Here is a 16,824-nt window from a genome sequence, read left to right as displayed (position 1 = left end):
CACCTTTTCCCAGACCCTTCACTTATATAAAACAAGAGCTCCAGGCCACTGGGGGGAAGGCAGGAAATCCTCGCAAGGCCCACAAAGATCCATAGCTTCTGGGGAATAGAAATAAAAGATAGTTTGAAACTTGAGGGCCAGGCACAGTGGCTCACGCCTGTAATCCCAGCACTTTGAGAGGCTGAGGTGGGTGGATCATCTGAGGTCAGGAGTTCGAGACCAGCCTGGCCAAAATGGTGAAACCCCATCTCTACTAAAAATACAAAAATTAGCCAGGCATGATGGTGGGCACCTGTAATCCCAGCTACTTGGGAGGCTGAGCCAGGAGAATCGCTTGAATCCAGGAGGTGGAGGTTTCAGCGAGCCGAGATCGCACCATTGCATTCTAGCCTGGGCGACAAGAGCAAAACTCCGTCTCAAAAAAAAAAAAAAAAAGAAAAGAAAAGAAATGAAACTTGAGGCTGGGCGTGATGGCTCACACCTGTAAGCCCAGCACTTCGGGAGGCTGGCGTGTGAGGATTACTTAAGGTCAGGAGTTTGAGATCAACCTGGGCAACACAGTAAGACCCCATCTGAATTTTTTTTTTTTTACTGTAAAATAAGTTATTGGTGGTAACGTGATAGAATTTATTCCCAACATCTGACATTACAAACTTTAGGGTCCTTGAGATATGCAGATCCCTGTATGTAACTGGCATAAATCCCATTATTTGAGCTCTCTTAATTGCTTTTGTGATTTCTTTCTGTTTCTTCCCACGAAGGCCTAAAATGTACCTTCCATAAATGCCTCCAGTAAATGGAGAAATAAAATGGGACAAAAGCTGTACATTCTTAACATCTACACGCTTTCCACACAAGATACAATTCATTGTTTCTTTTTTCTTTTTGAGACAGAGTCTTGCCCTTGTCGCCCAGGCTGGAGTGCAGTGCATTATTGGAGTTGTTTTTCTCATTCAGATACAAAAGTTTCTTCTAGACCGCTCCAGGTAGCTGGCATGCTAAGGGTACTTCCCTCTGACACTCCACTTTCCATGCCCTAAAAGCTCCCTTAGCACTGACGGCACCAGTGTTTTCTTTCCCTATTTAGTAATTTAATAGCTTTGTTGTTTGTGATTTTCATAATTTGAGTGAATTATGTGTAACGAGTTTATTGAGGAACCTCAACTTGTTGAGACTATAAATAGACGCAGTTTTATTTCTCCCCAACTCCAATCCATGTGGGATCTGTTGAAGCCCTCTGTCCTGCTAGGTAGGAGGTCCCTTAATGACATCTCGGCCAGATTCCAAGGTTTTCTTCTCATTTTCGTCTTTAGAACAGCCTCTTGGTGTTTAAGACTAAGCCCTGTCTATTTCTAAAGAATGTTCAGCTCAAACACAATTCAAGACTTGTGGCCAGAGTTCTCTGTGGCCCTTGTGGCTCGGAGGAGCGGAGAAGGGCCCCTCTGGACTCAATGAAACTGTTTGCCTCACCAGGCTGTGTTTATTCATGGGTTGGGATGGCTCAGAGAGGGCGCAGGGAGAGGGCCCTGGCAGGGTGGTGGCCTCTCCCACTTTCCCATCCACCGCTGAGCATGAGAAGACGTCAGCTTCCACCTGGGCCCTCCCAGGTGGCTCTGGTCTGTGATTTCACCCGGCCTCCTCTCCTGGCTGGCCCTGGCTGGTGGTGGTCACACCACAGTGCTCTGATGCATGCATTCTTGTGTGCTCCCCACCATGGGGATCCCAAAACACCGTGGTTCCCTGTCTCATCCACCTTCCCGGGTGCAGCAAGCAACCGGAGGGTGGGGATCCAGCTTCCATACATTCTGGAAACAGGAGACTAAAGGGGTTGATGCTGGCTCCCCTTGAATGGGAAACCTGCTCTCCCTCTGAGTCCCTTAACCCATGGTTCATGGGATGAAGGCAGGTGGCGAGTCCACTGGCCAACCAGACATGACCAGAACACACTTGTCCCCATCTCAGAGGTGCCTTCATGAAGTTCTCAAAGCCCACTCTCCCCTAACTTTCTCCCATGAAGGAGAAAACAGCACTTACCACCAAGCCTCCATGGCAGCCCCCAGACAGATCACTCCCACAGTCCCATCTTCTGCACGTAAGGACTCACACCTTGTGTTTTTTCGGGGGTTTTGGTTTCTGAAATTTTTTTTTTTTTTTTTTTTTTTTGAGACGGAGTCTCACTCTGTCACCCAGGCTGGAGTGCAGTGGCATGATCTCGGCTCACTGCAATGTCCACCTCCAAGGTTCAAGTGATTCTCCTGCCTCAGCCTCCCGAGTAGCTGGGATTACAGGCACCTGCCACCACATCCGGCTAATTTTTGTATTTTTAGTAGAGACAAGGTTTCTCCATGTTGGCCAGGCTGGTCTTGAACTCCTGGCCTCAAGTGATCCACCCACTTCGGCCTTGCTAAGTGCTGGGATGACAGGCGTGAGCCACCGCTCCTGGCCAGAGCTGGTGTTTCTGTCTCCTTCAGGGGGTGTACACAGTGCACGCTCCTGAGCAGCTGGAAGTCCTCCAGCCAGTAACTTGGGGGCCCAGGCCTCCTCATTGCACGAACCTGCTGCCTTCGCTGCCCGTTTCCAAGGTCACCCTGTCGATCAGCTTGAATCCAGCCAGTGAGAGGGACAGGATCCCAGACTACATTCCATTGGCATGTTAGTCTAAGCATTGAGCCACACCTTGTCACGGACGGGGCAGAGAGATGTCATTGAGCTTTTTGCCCAGGAAGAAGAGAAAACGGGATCGATGAAGAACCAGCCCATCTATGCAAAATTTGGGTTCTGGGAGAATGGCAGTTCTAAGAATTTCCTTCAAGTGTGGTAGCTGATGGCCTGTGGGCAGCTCTCCAGGTTCAGAATACAGCCTGTTTACTGCATTGCATTCTCAGCTTCGGGCCTTCGTTATAATTTGGGGCCAACAGAAAAAGCCCAGCTCAATATCCTGCTATATGTGTACAACTAGAAAATACATCGCTTTTCTTGAAAGGTGGGTGGAGGCTTTGGCAGGTGTCCTGTGACGAAGATGGCTCTCGGACAGCCACGGGTAAGTCACGTAGGTTCTGCTGTTTTTGAAAATGCTGTGACCTGATCTGAGGGAGTTGGCAGTTTCTACCCGTTATTTTGTTGTTGTGGTTGTGGTGGTGGTGGTGGTGGTGGTGCTTGGTGTGTAAACCATCAGGTTTCTGTGAGCACAGCAACATTTGAAATCCAGAAGTTTTGGAATACATGGAAGGACCACTGAAAGAGGTGGTGAGGTGGTACCGCCCAGTGCACCAGGGCAAAGACCACAGAGCGAGGCTGGTGATGGGGCACAGGACAGGCCAAGGAAGCCCACTCACAGCGTGAGCCAGCTCCCCAGCACCCATAAGCCTGCCCAGGCACAAGGAGGTCCCTTCGCAGGCTGGGGCAGATGAAGAAGGGGATGAGGAAGGGGGAAAGCAGCCACAGTTCCACAGAGGAAGGTGCTTGGTGGGCCCGCAGCACAGCCCTCTGGACACCGAGCTGAATGGGCCAGCTCAGGGCATCAGCAGGCCGGCTGCAGGAGTCACCAGCAGTGATAACCATCAGGGCAGTGCAAGCCTGCAGGGACCTCCTGCTGACCTCCACCAACGCCATGAGAGAAGAAAATAAAACGACAAAATATCACAGTCATGAAAATACCATTATGTGCAAGAGATATGGAAAATAACTTCACAACTTATAAAAATATTGAGATTTCAGGCCAGGCATGGTGGCTCATGCCTGTAATCCCAACACTTTGGGAGGCCGAGGCAAGTGGATCATCTGAGGACAGGAGTTTAAGACCAGCCTGGCCAACATGGCGAAACCCTGTCTCTACTAAAAATGCAAAAATTAGCTGGGTGTGGTGGCAGACACCTGTAATCCCAGCTACTTGGGAGGCTAAGGCAGGAGAATCACTTGAATCCGGGAGGCGGAGGTTGCAGTGAGCCGAGATTGTGCCATTGCACTCCAGCCTGGGAGACAGAGTTTCACTCTGTCTCAAAAAAAAAAAAAAAAAAAAAATTGAGATTTCAGGATGTGATGGTTTCTTCATTTGGGCTACTATAACAAGGTACCACAAACTGGGTGGCTTGAGCACAAACATTTACTTCTCACAGTCCTAAAGGCTGGGAGGTTCAAGATCAAGGTGATGGCAGCTTTAGTGTCTGGTGAGACCTGCTTCCAGATTGCAGGCCGTTGACCAATTGTCCTTTTGCTGTATCTATTCATGAGGGTGCTACCTGCATGACCTCACTGCCTCCCAAAGGCCCGCTGCAAAGGCCATCCCATTGGAGGCTAGGATTTCAACACACAAATATTGAGGGGACACAAACATTCAGTCCACTGCAGGTGACGACACTGAAAATAGTACCTTGGGCCAGGCGTGGTGGCTCATGCCTGTAATCCCAGCACTTTGGGAGGCCCAGGTGGGCAGATCACCTGAGGTCAGGAGTTTGAGATGAGCCTGGCCAACATGGAGAAACCCCGTGTCTACTAAAAATACAAAGACTAGCTGGGCATGGTGGCATGCCCAGCTACACAGGAGGCTGAGATGGGAATTGCTTGAACCCAGGAGGGGGAGGTTGCAGTGAGCCAAGATTATGCTACTGCACTCCAGCCTGGGTGACAAGAGCGAGACTCCATCTCAAAAAAAAAAAAGAAAAAAGAAAATAGTACCTTAATCCATATCTTTAATGTAAATGATGAGTAACCCATTTGGTTAAAAAAAAAAAAAAAAAAAACTATGTTACATTTGCAATAGGAAACAGACATGCATATCAACTGAAAAACATGCATATCATTTGAAAATGACATGCATATCAATTGAAAAAATGACACCAATGTGGATAAAACTGCAAACTTCGTATGAAATAGGATTTGAAATAGGACATGAAATAGGATTTAAATGAATGGGGAGATGGCACTTGTTCCCAGAGTAAATGACTGAGCACTGCAAAGATGTCTATTTTTTCTCAAAGAAGTTTATAGAATTGATAAACGCTAATAAAAATTCTAATGTAATTATGTTTAATTCTAAAGTCTCTCTGGAATGATCCCAATTTGTAAGAGTGTATGTGTGAGTGTGCATGCGTGTACACGTGTGTGTGCATGTGTGTATTTGCAAATTAAAATAGACTAGAAAGGAATAGGCAGAAATTTTAATATTTTCTGAGTGGTAGGAGTACAGATTATTTTTATTCTCCACATATTCTATATTTTTAAAAGTATGTAATACATATATATTACCATTATAATTCAATTAAATCAATAAATGCTGAACAATTCAGTTCACCAGGAAATATTAAATGAGGAAGAACAGATGAAACCATTGTGAGGTAGACCCTGGCTGTGGGTGGAAATGTGTGTTGCAGGGAGTCCCTCCCACTGCACGAGAAGTTGGTGGCGGGGAGGGTGGAGGAGGAGTGCAGGCACAGGGCAGATTCCTAGGACAGAAAATTCTGGAAGCCCAGTCCTAATGATGGGGACATATGAGGGACGTGGAGGGGCTGGGGAGGAAGGGGAAGGTCAGGAGCTGACAGCATCTGTTCTTTCACCATCTCTACTTCTTATTTCATGGAGATGGCTTCCTCATTCCCTTTATGATTGTATTTTATTTTATTTTATTTTATTTTATTTTATTTTATTTTATTGAGACAGAGTCTCATTCTATTGCCCAGGCTGGTGCAATGGGAATATAAAATCGTGTCTATTTATATTCCCAACAATCTGAGATTCCTCAATAAACTGATTACACGTAATTCACAACAGCTCACTGCAACATCCACCTCCAGGGTTCAAGCAATTCTCCTGTCTCAGCCTCCTGAGTAGCTGGGATGACAGGCACATACCACCACACCTGGCTAATTTTTGTATTTTTAGTAGAGACGGGTTTTGCCATGTTGGCCAGGCTGGTCTTGAACTCCTGATCTCAAGTGATCTGGCCACCTTGGCCTCCCAAAGTGCTGGGATTACAGGCATGAGCCACCGTGCCCAGCCTCCTTTAATGATTTTAAACAGACCTACTCTCAAGTCCTCTTCAGGTTGCTGTATTATCTCTACCTGGCAAGAATCTTCCTCTATGTGGTCTGGTGACTGTCGCAATGCTATTTTGTCCTACATGCTTTGTTTGTTTCTGCAGCTGTCTCCTGCAGGGCATCTCTTCTTCCTGGACTGGGGTCTGTGTGTCTATGTGTTGTGGTTCCCTGGTTGTATCCGCCCTGATTCTTCAGGGCACACAGGGTGAAGGAGGCCTGTCTTCAGGGCACTGTGCACACCACTCATGCCGTGCAGGATGGACCCTGGACTCATGTCAATGACTTGCTTCTGTCCCTGGCCATGGGTGAACCTCTTCTGGCCACAGACCCTGGCAAGATTTCCAGCCCCCACCCATGGGCAGACAGCACGTGGTTCCCAGTTATTGCTTGCATTTTAGTTTGGGGGAGATGTTTTCACTTCTGGCCCATAGAAATGTCCTTTCATTATTTTCAAATGCTCCATTCATACAGCTCTGGTGTGTGTCTGTGTGTGTGGTGTTATTGATGTTTTCACTTCGAGTGCATGGACATGAAGAGGGAGGTTTCTGTATAAACTCAATCTTGACCCAGAATATTGTCTTCAGCACTCCAAGCTGATTTTCTCATCTGTCAAGTGGGGCTGTTATGAGGATGAACTGAGATAGACTCATCAGCAAGTAGCACAGTCGACCACACAGGGAACACCCACGGAGCCCATCGAGTCTGCTTTCTGTTAGTGCTGGGAGCAGGATGAGGGTGTCACCCATCAGTCTTGGCAACAGCAGTGCTGGGGAAGTTCCACAAGTGACCTAAGAGGAGGTACAGGTGACAGTCTAAATAAGGAAACAGCTGGGCGCAGCAGCTCACACCTCTAATCCCAGCACCTTAGGAGCCTGAGGCAGGTGGATTGCTTGAGCCCAGGAATTCCAGACCAGCCTGGACAACATGGTGAAACTCTGTCTCTACAAACAATTTTTGAAAAGGGAAAGGGAAAGGGAAAGAGGGAAGGGGGGGGAAGGGGAGGGGTGGGGAGGGAAGGGGAGGGGAGGGAAGGAGAGGGGAGGGGAGAAAGGGAAGGGAGGGAGGGAGGAAGGGAGGGAGGGAGGGAGGGAGGGAGGGAGGAAGGGAGGAAGGAAGGAAGGAAGGAAGGAAGGAAGGAAGGAAGGAAGGAAGGAAGGAAAGAAGGAAGGAAGGAAGGAAGGAAGGAACTGTCACCAGTAACCTTCCCTGGAGATCTGCCTGTGGGAAGGCTATGGAACATGCTCTCAGGACGGACATCTGTGGGACGTGAGGCCAAGGACTGGCACCGGGGATGTCTGCAGTCTCTGTGAGTCCCATGGAGAGCTCTGGAGCCAGCTAACCCTGCACGGTAGTCCCACATCCCCCAGGCCCGGGGTGAGCACTGCCACAGAAAGGAGGCTCGCATGGCCTTGGGTGAGGTGGCGCCTTCGCTCAAGGGCAAGGTTCAGAAGGGACCCCAGCTGACCGCTCTCACGGCCGGCACTCCCAGCAGCAGGGGAGCAGACCCTTTAGTCCCGGAAGGAAACCCGGATGGCCCAAGGCATCCATGGCAAGGGCAGATGATGGCAGTTAATTGGAAACTCTGCTGACTCTGGTGGAAACCCAGTCAGCCTGTGGAATCAACTGAAACATCCCTCAAATGACTACTCGTTCAGTGAAGCAGCCAAATAGAAACACAGCATTAATCTTTCCTATGTATCAGCAACGATCTCTTAGTAACTATGAAGGAAGCCTGTGAGACTCGCCATAGGATCATATCGACAACAGAAAACTAAGCCCAAGGAATCATTTAGTGCCTAGGATGCTTCTCCCAGCCTTGTTCACTATGACGAAAATTGTCAACACACTTCCAAAGGAACGGGATCATTTGGGTGAAGCATGGCCAGTCCAGAGATGGGATCTTATGTACTCACAAATCCTATTTCCAAAGACTATGACATGACCTTGGCAAGTTCTCCTCACATATTAAGCATGTAGAATATTGTCCCATTCTGTAAGAAAGGAAAGTAGATAGGACAGCACAGGTGTACAGCTGGCTGGGGTTTCTGGCGCAGCTTGGTGGCCAGCTGCAATGTGACTGGTTGGCATGACGTGGACCCGAGACTCCGGCTGTGCTCTGATGTGTGGTCCTTCTGTTCAACCGCTAAACAGATACCTGGTAGCTTCTCTGCCAGGCTCTGGGCGAGGTGCTAGGGACGCAGGTGACTCACACAGCAGCCCTGCCCTCTAGGAGCACAGTCGGTTGGGGGAGACAGACAGGCGCAGTAATGGCATAAGTCCATCACTTACTAGGTGTGAGCCTGAGGGTGTCAGGGCAGGAGCACAGTCTGGTTGCTCAGGGAGGGTCCTAAGGGGAGTAACACTGGATCCTTCTTAACAGAACAATAAGAGCAGGAGAAAGGAGGTGGTTACCGAGGCCGGCTGCCCAGACCTGCAGCAGGCAGTGGCGGTGGGGACAGAAAACCTGGCTGACCTGAGAGTCGCTGAGAACCACGAGGTCCAGGCACTGGAGCAGGTGCAGGAGAGAGGAGTAAGGCAAGGAAGATGCCCAGACGCTAAGCTGGGGATGTCCTGGATAGAGAAGGGGAGGCTCCCCAGAAAATCTCCAGGGCCACAGGATAGAATTCCACCAGGCTGGGCCCATGGGAGCATAAAGTGAGAGCAAGCGTCACAGAGCCAGAGAGTGGAGGCCCAGCTCCAACCCATAATCTGTTCTCTTGCCTCGAAGGGGCCAGACAGTGGGATGGGGAGGGGGCTGAGCCCTAGACCTCCCCTGTCAGGCAGAGTCCTTGCAAGGCCAGGTCCTTGTAAACCTCTCGGATCAGCCATGTGGGGACAGGCAGGAGGGCACTATGTACACTCCAGGCCTTTCCATAGAGGAAGACACTGACTAGGCATCAGGATAGCCAAGGGGGACCCTGATTTTCTCTCCCATTCCCAAACCAGCCCCCAGTCAGAGCAGCACATGGGGGAACCTCAGGGCAAGGCTTTCTGCAGGGTGGAAGGAGAGCCTTCCCTTCCACTCTGCAGCCCACAACCACAGAGTCCCTACACAGAGCCCCCCACGCTGCACCCTGCACACAGCTCCCCAAAGCGCTTATGCCTCTCCAGGCCCTCACCTGTTACCAGGGTTTGGGGGAAACGGTAGAATGTTTTCAAGTTCATCTAGTAACAACAGCTAAGAAAATCTGAAGGGGGAGAGTCCTACTAGATGTGAATAGAAATTATAAAACCTGGCCGGGCATAGTGGTTCACGCCTATAATCCCAGCACTTTGGGAGGCCGAGGCGGGTGGATCACCTGAGGGCAGGAGTTCGAGACCAGCCTGGCCAACATGGCAAAACCCTGTCTCTACTAAAAATAAAAAAAAAAAAAAAAAAATAGCTAGGAGTGATGGCTAGCGCCTGTAATCCCAGCTACTCGGGGGCCTGAGGCAGGAGAATCGCTTGAACCCAGGAGGCAGAAGTTGCAGTGAGCCGAGATCATACCACTGGACTCCAGCCTTTTGAGACTCCATCTCAAAAAAAAAAAAAAAAATTATAAAACCCAAGTCAGCTAAAATAGGGAAGTACTGGGCAAGACAAATGGATCAACTGAATAAAAAGTGGGAAAGTTGGTCCTACGGTAGATGAGACCTCCCCGTGTGTGAAGGAAAGAACACGTGACCAAGGGAGGAAAATACTTATTAATAAGTGGACTCAGGGTGTTTAAATCTTTGAAAGACAGTCTATTTAGTGCCTCCTCTCACATTACATACCAAATTAATCCCAGAAATAACTGTGCATTAATCTAGAGGGGGAAGAAAGAACTGAAGTTTAAAGGGATGGAAGGAACAGTTGGTGGTGTTCGCAGAACTGCCGATCCTTGTCTCTCTTTAGACCAGCAGTTCTCAAAGTGGGGCAAGACCCTTTCGGGGGTCCACAAGGTAAAACTGTTTTCATGATAATCCCAAAATATCATGTGCCTTTTCCGCGTCATCTCATGGGTGCAGTGGGGCTTTCAGAGGCGCCATGGCATGTGCTCTTGCAGGTTAAGCACAGCAGGTGGGAGGCACCCACTGTCTTCTATTCAGCCAGACATTACAGGCATTTGCAAAAATGTCTTCTTCAATGCCTCTCCTCACAAATGTTTTGTTTTGGAAAATATAGTTTTTTTATTTAAAATGTTATTTAACAGTGTTTTTATTTTCCAAATAATTATTTTAAAGCTTTGTTTAAATTTATAATATGGTAAATATGGATAGATAAAACCTATATAAGCAAAAGCTCTTTGAGGCCCTCAATGAGTTCTTACAGTGCAAGGGGACCCTGAGACAAAATGTGTGAGAACCTCGGCCTGTGAGCTCTGGAGTGTGAGAGCCTCGGCCTGTGGGCTCTGGAGTGTGAGAGCCTCGGCCTGTGGGCTCTGGAGTGTGAGAGCTGGCCTCGGCCTGTGGGCTCTGGAGTGTGAGAGCCTCGGCCTGTGGGCTCTGGAGCGCGGACTGCTGGATCCATGTGTGGATCCCAACGCGTTGCAGATCATCGGAGTAACAAACTCAACAAACATGTACTGAGTACCTATCACGTGCCGTGGATCCCAAGGCATTGCAGATCCATTGGAGTAACTAATTCAACAAAAGTGTACTGAGTACCTACCACGTGCCAGGTATTGCCACAGGTGCTAGTGCTACAGCCACGAACAAAACAGACAAAATCTACCTGCCTACCTTGTGTTCTTGTCTAGCAGACACAGCGCCGTGGAAACAGATCGACTATGTACGTCAAAATTTCAACAAGATAAAACACACACACACACAAAGTAAAAACCCAGAAACAGCTGTAGCAAATATGACACACACCAGGTTAATATCTTTAATATATACCGAGCTCATACAAATTTATCAGACCCCAGAAGATAGAGCAAAGGACATTGACAATCCACAAAGGAGGAAATACAGTCGCTCCACATGAAAGATGCTCAACCGTGCTAGAAGTCAGTGAAATGCCAACTGAAACACGATGCTATTTTTTCATTATCAAATTAGCAAATATTTAGCCAGATGATAACTCCCAATACAGGCAAGATGGACATGTTTCCAGATGATAATTCCCATACGGGCAAGATGGACATGTTTATCCTTGCTGGTGGCAGTGTAAGGGGATACAAATGTTTCTGGAAACCATTTTGTCAATATGTAGTAAAAGCCTCAAAGGTTTTCATATTCTTTAGTTCAAGAATCCCACCTCCTGGAGTCTACCCTAATAACTTGACATTGGGAAACAGCCTGTGCACAAAGATATTCATCAATTTATAACTGAAAAATTAGTAACAGCATTAGTGATTGGCAACTGGCACAATGGTCCATCTAGGTGATGGGAGAGTACGCAGCCACTCCAAAATAAAATATTTAGTAATCATACGGGGAGATGCCCACGATATGCTAAGTGAAAACAGCTACACAAAACTGTATCATTACAGAAGACAGCAGCAAAACTATGTTAAAACAAAATACAAAGAAACTATAGTTGGGGGAAAAAGCCTGAGAGACACCAAAATGTGATGTTTTATTTCCTTCTTTACTTGCAAAAATTTATCTAACATGTGGCTTACATGGATAATGAGAAGACCTAGTAGGTTTGGTGCTTGTGTATGCAAAGGCATGGGCACACCGAAGTGAGGAGCTGGGTTTCCTCCCATCTCTACCGCATCTGCGCTGTGCCAACTACCACCCCACCCAACCTCAGGTCCCCAAGAGACAGCGACACGGGGGCTGTCTGTTCCACATGGAAGGCCCTACACCCCAATCTTCTCCCCTACTCTGGGGAGCTTCTCCTGTTGGCCCAACAGTCTGCTCTTGCTTCCCTTCCCCAGGAGACCCACCTTGTGCCTACCTCTCTAAGTCCCTAAACCAGTGCTCTCCAAGCAGAGGTGCCATGAGCCTTACGGCTGTGGTTGCAGATGTAGGCACCTCCGTTAGGATCTGTTCCCTCTTCCACCCAGAGCTCTGCCCCCAGTCAGTGGCTGCAGCATGGGCCCTTCTGTCCAATCCCAGGGCTTGTTCCTTTAGTTAACCTCAGCACCTGCCCAGCTCAACCCATGTCCCGTCATTCCCCTACAGGCTGGAACTGCCAGGGTGGTGCCCACCCAAGGCGGCTGTCTGCCATGACAACAGGAGCGTGTGCGTCAGGCTGGTCCTGCGCACTTTCTGGGTTTTGTTTTCCACTCCTCCTCATTGCTCATCACATACTTACCTGGGGCCAATGAAATAGGTCTTTGCTGTTTCCTAGAAGTCACCAAAATGCTTTAGGACATTAAGTTAGTCCCAGAGTCACACTATACTAGGCCAGGGAGTCACCCCTTCACCAAATCCCATCTCCAGTGATGCCCTGGTATGCAATGAAGCCTACTTACCAAAGGGGTACCATGTGGACCGGAGAGCAGTCACAATACAGTCCAAAGAATGTCAAAACCATGGAAAACAGAACTTTCCTTCACATGCACTGTTGAACACTACTGCCTGTCCCTTTTATCAATCAATACCCGTTCTCCTAAAATTTAGAGAAATTATAACCCCAAAATATGTACAAAGCATCTCCCTTCCCCCACTTTCTTCTTCAGCCTGATCACCTGTCACTGAGGTCTCCCTCTGGGGCTGCGCCTCATCCTCCTTAGCTGGAGACTAAGGTATCTTCCACTAGAGCCACCACAGAGTCCTCACCTCTCCAATGTGGGCTTCTTCCAAGTCCAAGGTGGAGGGCAAGCCCCTGACCCTCTCTCATCTGCTCCATGTTCCAAAGTGCAGGGAGCTATCAAGAAGGTCCTAAGTGCATACCAGCACTTGTCCCAAGCCCACACACATAAGCACCAAGAGAAAAAACACAAATCACCATGCCAAACAAAGGTGGAGCAGCTGCTTGGATTGGGTGCCCATAGGCCAAGGACCCGGCTGCAGGTGTGGACAGGGAGTGTGGCCGGCCTTTCCTAGGCAGCTCTGGGGTGTGCAGCAGCACAAACCTGACACAGACATGGTAGGGCTTTCAACAAGCCACTTGGGTAAAGTGAGGGCTGGCGACACAGCAGAGTTCCCACCCTGCTTCCATGCTGGGCTGGGCCACATGGAAACCTTCCAGGTGCCTTTTCCCAGGTGCCACTGTACTCCTTCACTTGGGGGCACCTCTCCCTGGCAGGTACTAGTCTTACCAATACAGCTGCTGGAGACAGAACAGAACTGAGCACAAAGAGAAAGTGATCTGTACACCTCCCATTCATGGAATGGTGGCCCTGCTGTGTGTCTTCCCTCTGATCATGCTTAAAGAGCACCATGGTCCCACCTGAACAGCCTTGGCTGGAGTCCAGGGGAACCTAAAGCCTGTATTCAGGCAGTTGTTCAGCAGGGCAATTGGGCTAACAGAGTTGATGGTGAGTGGGTGGCAGTAGTCTGCGGACCCCAGCAACCACTGAATGTCCTTGACCTTGCAAGGCAGTGGTTCTTCAGAATCGCAGTCACTTTTCCCAGCATCATCAAAACTCTTAAGAAGCCAGGCCCAAGGACCCAATCTCTGGGATCCCAAGACATATACATGTCTTTAGGTGGGTGCAGATGTTGTCCTTCTGCAATCAAGCCAGGACCCTTCAGACAGGGGCAGCTGAGCCCAGGATAGGAAGCCCTATGGTCCAGGTCATGTCAATGTGGTTCATTTGGTATTGAAATATGGTGGAACAGCACAGTCCAAAGGGCGCGGCCAAACTCAGCCACGAAATGATTTCTTGGTCATCCCCCTGTGAGGAAGGACGAGGTCCTTCAGAAGCAGGACATGCATGCCAGTGCTGCATTGTCACCACATTGGGACCACGGCAGTCCACAGCTCTTTGCTTTTACAGATGCCTCCAAGACCCTGGCTGGGTTGCCAGAAGCAGACACCCCCCGGCCTTAAGTGCTTAAGGATGTTTCCCGAAGGGAGTCTGTTTTCCCTTGGACAAAGGCAGCCCATCTGATTGCCCAGGCACGGGGATCACATGCTACAAGGTGCCTCTGGAGACCCACAGATGGTGTGTGAGTGGCTGCAGGGCTGCAGTGAAGGCCACATGGCACCTGAATGGAGATGGGAACAGGTCTCAAGCTGGGCAAGGCTCGCCATCAGTGACAGGGGGTAGAAGCAGGAGTGACTGAGCAGCAGCTGCTGTGGCACTGCCCATGGAGATCCTGGGCAGCAAAGGGAGTCGCTGGTATCCACCCTCAGCCTGCTATGGCCCTCAGGTGTGGGTGTGTAGGAACCTGCAGCCTGATAGACTTGCCCAATGGTTGAGAGTCTACCATGACCTTATTTAGCAGGCAAGTTCCAGATTCCCCAAACAACTGGCTCCATTAGAACACCAGCAGCTGAAGCCAGGCATTAATAGAAGAGCAACATTGGTCCTTCCCAGTGAGAGCAGTGGGGCCTCCCAGACTGCATATTCATGTGCAGAGTGGAACCTGGCCCCCAGAAATGGCAGAACTGCGCTCCATGCAGTGACCACTCGACCACTACAGCACGGATGAGGCCCTGCCTGCTGCACTGGGCCCTGGCAGGGCTGGGAGGCATCTTAGGCAGGAAGCCAGACCCCCTCTCCAGGTACACCCATCAAGCCACCAGCCTGGCCAAACTGGCATCTTTCTGTTCAGAGCTCATCAATAGGAACTGGGCAACCAGGTGGGGAGGCTGCCAAGGGAGCTTGGAGAGGGCAGAGTAGGAGGCTCCATGAACCAAGTCAGGCTGGGAGGGGTCAGCCCTCGTGGTCAGTCAGCGTGCGGCGGAGTCCCTGTGCCTCAGTAGCAGAGCGGTAGTCATTGAAACAGGCCGGGATGCCAGCAAGAGGGAGGCGAGCATGCAGTGAGCGATAGGTACAAAGCTAGCACATAAGAGGAAGCGCGGCAAGGTGGGCAACCAGGGCGCCAGGAGGGATGGAAGGAAGATCTCCTTGGGGAACACGTCTGGAGAGGCAAGAAGGGAGGTCTTCAAAGAGGGGCAAAGCTGTCGTATGGGCATTTCTTCTACACAGCAAAGAGCGTATGCTACCTGGGTGGCTGCAGACGCTACCAAGTGGTGGCGGATTCTTAAAGATTCCGTGCTCGGGCAGGCAGGGCTGGCGCTGGACTAGTCCCGTTGGAAGCTGGATGCACTGGGCAAGGCCCCGTGCCCGCAGCGGCCAGCTGGCGGCAGAGCATCTGCCTCTCTCGCACAGCCCTATTAGAGGCAGAAGTCTTCCTGATTTGGGCACGCCGCGCATGCCGGAGCGGAGACTTGTAGGTTCTCCGCAACTCTGCCAGGAACCCCTGATAGTTGTTGCGCAAGGGGCTGTCAGGTTGCATGTGGGGGATAGCCCACTTCTCCGCCTCCCCAGTCAGTCGAGACACAAGGAAGGCCACACGCTCGGCCTCACCCGGGAAACGGGAGGCCTGGAAGATCATAAATCTGTCCATCTGCATCAGGAACCCCGCCAACTGGCCTGGGTCCCCGGAAAAGGGCTCGGGCAGAGAGGTTGGAGGTGTGGTCATGGGTCGAGTACCGTTTGAAGTAATTGCAGAGATGGGCGGGGTGATCTGCAGAGCCCCCGGGATCCGCGCCCTGGTGCGTAACAAGGTCAGCTCTGCCATCACGCTCTCCAGCATGTTGGTGAGATTGGCCTTCTCTGCCCGCAGGGTGGAAGCCTCCCGCCTCAGCGCCGAGTTGGTGAGGCGAAGGGAGGTCAGGGTGTCAATAACGTCATCCATCTGGGCATTCGGAGACGCTGCCAAGGCTGGGCTTTCAGCTTTGGACGTCTGCGGCTGCACCATGCTGGCCAGAGGTCAGCCACGGGCTGAGATCCGCGGGTGGACCAAGGGGGTGTGGTGACCAGGTGGGCCCCTGTAGAAATGGGGGCAGCGTGGGGTGCACGACGGGAGGGCGCTGCGAGACCCCCAAGCCGAGGGCCCGAGAGAGGGGCACGCAGTGCCAGGCCCTGGGGACTTCGGCCCCGGTCCCACGCGGCTCCTTTACTGCAGACTTCGCAGACTACGGAGCCAGACTGGTGGCTGGACCTGCTCTGGGCGCTGGAGGATTAAGAAAAGATGTTTTTAAGGTTTCAGTTGCGACTAGCGGGCAGGAGGGTCAGGGGCGGCGTGGAGGGCCCGCGCGTGGGTGGCGAGGTTGCACAAAGCCCCGCGGAGCCCGCCCCGCGCCCGCCCGGGGGAGAACAAAGGGGGCTGCTCCTTGGCGGCCGCGGGCCTGGGAGCCACCACAGTGGCGGGGCCCGGCCGGGCAGGGGGCCGGGGACGCGCGTACCTGGGGTCTCGCGGTTCCTCCGCGGCTCCGTCCGCCGCCGGCCGTGACCAAGATGGCCCGCGCGGGGGACGCGGCCAGGCCGATGAGTCACCGCGCGGACCGCCGAGAACTGCTTCCCGGTCAGCGGAGCCGAGCGACGGCGCTGGCGATGGCGACGGGCGGCCTCCGGCAGGTGCAGGGGCCGGGCCAGGCCGGGGCCGGGGCAGGGGCGGGGCCGGGGTCGCGGCAGAGGGCGGGTCACCGCGCGGCCTTTGTGCGGGCGGGGCCGGCGTGGTGGCGGTGGCGGGCGGGACTTAGGCTGGCCCGGCTGGTTGCCATGGAGACCGCCCGCTCCCGCGCGTGCGGAGACGACCGCCGCCCCGCCCCCCGGAAGTGACGCACAAAGTCCCCCGCTACCCCCAACTCGGGCTGCTGCCAATCAGGGAAGACTGTAGTTGCTGCGGCGTCTTCATCAGGGCGAGATCCTGGTGTTCTCCCAGCCGTTCCTCCCAAGAGGGCTTGCAAGGCTCTTTC

General features: G+C 51.5%; 2 protein-coding genes across 2 annotated transcripts; both read right to left on the bottom strand.

Moving 5' to 3' along the window:
* Positions 1 to 3,091: 3,091 nt before the first annotated feature.
* LOC105740018 lies at positions 3,092 to 3,707 on the bottom strand. The gene has a single exon (XM_012507702.2). The coding sequence runs from the start codon at positions 3,610 to 3,612 to the stop codon at positions 3,172 to 3,174; it is 441 nt and encodes a 146-aa protein (XP_012363156.1). The 5' UTR covers positions 3,613 to 3,707; the 3' UTR covers positions 3,092 to 3,171.
* A 7,151-nt stretch (positions 3,708 to 10,858) lies between these two features.
* Positions 10,859 to 16,566, bottom strand: RTL6 (retrotransposon Gag like 6). The gene is made up of 2 exons (XM_030815393.1): positions 16,312 to 16,566; positions 10,859 to 16,079 (listed from the first exon to the last, which is right to left on the bottom strand). The coding sequence occupies exon 2, from the start codon at positions 15,822 to 15,824 to the stop codon at positions 15,105 to 15,107; it is 720 nt and encodes a 239-aa protein (XP_030671253.1). The 5' UTR covers positions 15,825 to 16,079; positions 16,312 to 16,566; the 3' UTR covers positions 10,859 to 15,104.
* Positions 16,567 to 16,824: the final 258 nt, after the last annotated feature.

The sequence above is a fragment of the Nomascus leucogenys genome, chromosome 7b, assembly GCF_006542625.1.
Source record: "Nomascus leucogenys isolate Asia chromosome 7b, Asia_NLE_v1, whole genome shotgun sequence".
Taxonomy (NCBI): domain Eukaryota; kingdom Metazoa; phylum Chordata; class Mammalia; order Primates; family Hylobatidae; genus Nomascus; species Nomascus leucogenys.
Note: the sequence above shows the minus strand (reverse complement) of the source record. Positions and strands in the feature narration are given on the sequence as shown.